Source organism: Arachis hypogaea, chromosome 15, assembly GCF_003086295.3.
Source record: "Arachis hypogaea cultivar Tifrunner chromosome 15, arahy.Tifrunner.gnm2.J5K5, whole genome shotgun sequence".
In the NCBI taxonomy this organism is placed as follows: domain Eukaryota; kingdom Viridiplantae; phylum Streptophyta; class Magnoliopsida; order Fabales; family Fabaceae; genus Arachis; species Arachis hypogaea.
In genome coordinates this window covers 131648278-131653310 of record NC_092050.1, presented here as the reverse complement: position 1 = coordinate 131653310, position 5033 = coordinate 131648278, and the positions used below count along the sequence as shown (strand labels likewise).

Below are 5033 nucleotides of genomic sequence, written 5' to 3'. Positions count from 1 at the left end.
GAATCATCCTGATTCGAATTATTGTATATGTGTAATTCGAATCAGGTTGATTCAAATTAGTGTGTGTGAGTTTTGTGTATAATTCGAAGCAACATGATTCGAATTATGTGTAGATCAAGTTCGAATTTAGTCGATTCGAACATGCATTGATCGAATTTAGTCGATTCGAACTACATATAAACATGCATTGGTTGATTCATGAAATAATTTTTGGTTTGGCGAATTTGTGTAATTTTTTACTCCCCTTGACTTAATATAGTGATTTGTCCTAAATATTGAGATAAAAAATTGTAATATATAATAATATATTTTTAGCAACAGTAATTATTTAATATTTTTTAACTATTTATTAAGTAATATAAAATAATTTAATTATTTTATAATTTTGTAATTAAAAATAATATTTTAATATGAATTTCTTAATATTAGAAAAATTTTATTGCATATCAAAACTATTTTTGCCCGCATTTATATATTTTATATTTATTTATTTAAAAAAATTGCACTTGCTATTTTAAAATATTATATATTAAAATATATTTATGTATATATGTATTAATTATAGACACTTTTAATTTATAGAAAAATATCCTGTTAAATTAAGACTTTTTATATTAAGAAAGATCTAATTATAAAATTAAAAGTCGTGTAAAAATTTAGTTGAAAAAAAATATAGATATTTAATTATAAATTTAGTAAAATTATAAAAATTAATAGAATAATTAAATTTTTTAAAAATTAAAATAAAATTCTAGAGATCAATATTTTATTATTTTTTATGTATTTTTAAATAGTTATTTAAATATTGTAATAAAATTTTAGATTAAATTCATAAATATAATACAATCAATTTTATCTGAAATTAATAGTTGAGAGTCATTTAATTTAACTAATTTAACTGAATTTTTATCTAATAATTCTCAATTATCAACTTTCTTATGACATTTTTTTTAATATCTATGAAACATAAAAGATTATTTTTGTAAGCGTGTTAAAAATATGGGACATTTTGGTTAAAAAAAAAAGCGCAATAAAGTAAGGGAAATTGAAAAGGATGCTGGTGCCTGGTGGGGTGAAATTGGAAATAGTAGACCAAAACAAAACGAAACGAAACGGCGTCGTGAAAGCACCGCTTGGAACTGGAAGCAGAGGAAAAGTTCATCTTTTACATCTTCGATTGCCGATTGCCGATTTCCATCTCGATTCGATAACGCAGGTGAGACATATTTACTTTTTATTTGAATGCACTCGTCGTTTCTACGGATAATTTGGGCTTTTTTTTTTCTTTTTCATGTTTATTGCACTGAATTTGACGGATCTGGTGTTGCTTCTGTGTAACTGTATCGTTGTTGATGCATTCTTCTAAGTTTTATATGTGAGTGGTAGGGGGAATTTGATATTTAGATTTACATTTGGTACATTCAATTTTTGGTTTCCATAGCTTCTTATGAAAAATAGGAGCAATCCTTGTTTTGCAATTTTGATGACTGAGCTGTTTGTATTGGCAAGTCGCCAACTGCTTTTCGAGCAATATCCATTTCATGCTTCTCCTCCTTTATAACGAAACTATTTAATTATGATACATAATTGATGTGGAGTGAAGGGACTAAAGAAACAAGTAACTTATGGATACTTATAAATGTGATTGTAATCAACTTCCTCCAAATACATAAAAAGAAAAATTATGCATATGAAACTTTTTCCAGCTAATGCTAATCCAAAGATTTTAGAATATCATCTCCTCACATTGAAAATGCACAGAAACATGTTTCCCTCCAGGGTCAGAGTTATGTTCAACCATCCGACTACCATGCCTTTGTTATAGTTTCTGAAAATTGGAAAAGCACCTACGCCCTTGATTTTTGTTTTTTTTTGGCGGGGGGGGGGGGGGTGTTTACATCCCGAGATAATTTGCTCAAGCAAGCATGAACAAGCCGTAATGGAAAAAAAACATGTCTGCAATGATATAGATTTATAGTAGTAATTATGAACCATGGCAATTGACAGTAACTACTTTTCTTATTGACTGCATTTATTCCTTGTTAGCAAGGGTGTGACACAAAAACGATTAAGCAGTGCCAACTGCATGACTCTTTAGTCTTTAGGTAATAGGAATTTAATACAGATCTTCACATTCTATTTTTTGTGTATAAGTGTTTCATGTCTTCATAAGTCCATTCCAACTTATCTATACTTAATCAACAAAACCTTATCTATCGTCATAACATGAAATGACAAAATAAATACTCAGCCTCAATTTCCAAAAGAATGAGGTTTCCAACAGCCTAACTCTTCAAACAACACGTCTAGTTGAATAAAACAAAGTATGGAAATCAAGCCTATGAAATTCCTTGAATTTTTTTATGAGATGGGAGGGATGGGAAAGTTTTTCAAGCAAAGTCAAGGGGAAAAATTAGTAGTTACATCTTGCTTGTTCAGTGGAACTAGAAATGTTTTCCATACGAAATGTTTAATAGATAACCCTCTCTGGATCTTTTTCCTAGGTTATGATTTTTCAGCTGTTGTTCTGTATTATCTTTGGATTGACTGTTCTACATAGAGATTATGATTCACATTCAATTATTGACCAAGTTTAGTTATTATATGTTTCAGATAAGGAAAGGGGCTTGAACATCTGAATTGTTGGTAAAATGGTTTCCTTTGAGATGAATGATCGCAAGAGTAAGTGAAACAGATATATTTTGTTGTAGCAATCATAATATTTTTTGTTGTAGATTATTGTGGATTTATATATAATTCCTTATCTTGGGTTCCCTTAATAGTCAACAAGAGAAATTTAAGGGTAATTTCTGAGTTTGTTTCAAATCTTTTAGATTATTAGAAAAATTAATCACTAATAAAATGAAAGGACTTTTTTTTAAAAAAAAGTAGTGTGGTTGATGGATTAACTTTTTTGAAATTTTGAAATATTTTATTAAGGATTGATTCGTCATACATTCTAAGATATCAGGACCAATTTGCCAGTCTGTTTTTTAAGGGACTAAGTTGTCTGAACTAAAAATTGTTAGGGACCATTTGGGGTATTACCCAGAATTAAACTAGGAATCATGTGAAAGACTTATTTCAGAGTTTTCGTCGTATAAATTTTTTCTTAAAAGTGCTGCAGTGAAATTAGTACCTCATGGTCCTATTCATACCAGTGTTCTAGTATGACACTAGACATGTTAGACGCATCACAATTTATCATTTGCGATGAAAATTATCCTATTGTGTAAGCAAAAGAATTAATCAGAAATGATTGTGATTTCATCCAAATATTTTCCCCAGTTGATTGGTTAAAATCATTTGTACCACCTAGTGGAACTAATTGGATGTGAATAATATGATGCTCTAGTTTGCATGACATATATTAATACCTTTGACTTTGCTCTCATGCTCTGCCATTATGGCTACTACAAGATTGATTTGACCAAACTGTGTATTGGTCATTTTGATATGTAGTTGGAATCTAGTTCATGTCCTATTTTTCACATTTTACAACTCTGTTATCTTAATATTTTTAATTTAACATATGTGATTGGCATATGGTACAGAGATTGGATTAGGGTTAACTGGATTTGGTATATTTTTCTCATTCCTTGGGGTAGTCTTCTTCTTCGACAAGGGATTACTAGCCATGGGAAACGTAAGTTTCATGCTATTTCAGGCTTCTCGCTTAGGTACAATTTCTTGTCATTGTTTCTCTTGTTAACGTCTTTTGATGATGCCTTAATCCTTGTCACTCAAATCAGATCCTGTTTGTTTCTGGAGTGTCCTTAACCATTGGCCTGAAATCCACTATGCAATTCTTTATGAAACGAAGTAATTTCAAGGTAAATTTGTTGCACTTCCTCCCTTTCCCCTCTGGTAAATTTCTAGCACTAACTTTTATCATCTCTCTCTTTTTAAGGGAACAATCTCATTTGGTATTGGATTCTTGATTCTCATAATGGGATGGCCTATTTTGGGCATGATCATTGAGGCTTATGGATTCATCGTACTATTCAGGTTTAGTGGAATTTGGAAGACATTGTTGTGTTTTATGTTCTATTTTTTAAGCTAACCATGGATTAAACTGTGCAGTGGTTTCTGGCCTACACTGGCTGTTTTCTTACAGAAGATTCCCATTCTTGGTTGGTTGTTTCAACAGCCATATGTTCGATCGGTAGGTATTTGTGATGAAAATTGAAATGCTTTTACTAGCTGCTATTTAACTGATTTTAATGTAATCATCCGATGCATTTAACCATGCTGATATAGTGCCATATTAAAAGCTCATGTTCATGTCAATCATCAATAGATCTACATTATTTATGAATGGTTGGAGACTCGGGGCACCTTGATTATCATTGAGTGGTGTAAAAGACAATGGCAAAACCTATATACACAGTGCTTCAAAACTAAACTCTTCTGAATCAATAAAGCTCTGTTGAGCTACTGGTTTTGTCCATCTATCTATACAATGTTGAACAATTTGATGTTTTTTTTTCCAGATTTTGTTTTGCTGATGTTGAAGCCTTTTGCATTCATTTGCAGAAAAATGCTGAACTTATTCATATTGAGAATGCTAATTTTCTGTTATATTGCAGTTGTTTGACAGGTATAGGGGCCGGCGAGTACCTATTTAAGCCATGAATCAATGGAAACATTGTGTAGCTGCTAGCAAGCGTGTTTATCAGTGCATGTAAAGAAAAATACTCTCATATGGGAGATACCTGACTGAATTGTGTTGGCACTCTGATGGTAGAAAATGATTTCAATTTTACATGATACTCATAGAGTGCAAAGGAAAATTAAGAAAAAAAAGGTTTTGGCTTTCACTTGTTTTGGCCCCGTTAAGATTTTAATGCATGATGCGGAATCAATGAATCAATGATCTTGGAAGTTATAAGTTATATATCTGCATTTTATGTCACTATTCCAACTAGACACATTGGGGAAGAAGCATCATTTGTGTGGGCGGTTCCATTTTTCACAGCCATCAAATGTATAGTGATTTTTTAATGAATATTAAATTGGTTTTTTATTTTTTA

At 30.8% G+C, this 5033-nt stretch overlaps 1 protein-coding gene across 1 annotated transcript; it reads left to right on the top strand.

The window, feature by feature from the left end:
- The first annotated feature begins 1027 nt into the window (after window positions 1-1027).
- LOC112750720 (vesicle transport protein GOT1) lies at window positions 1028-5033 on the top strand. The gene is made up of 7 exons (XM_025799537.3): window positions 1028-1216; window positions 2614-2682; window positions 3555-3646; window positions 3753-3833; window positions 3911-4008; window positions 4084-4165; window positions 4590-5033. The coding sequence occupies exons 2-7, from the start codon at window positions 2652-2654 to the stop codon at window positions 4626-4628; spliced, it is 423 nt and encodes a 140-aa protein (XP_025655322.1). The 5' UTR covers window positions 1028-1216; window positions 2614-2651; the 3' UTR covers window positions 4629-5033.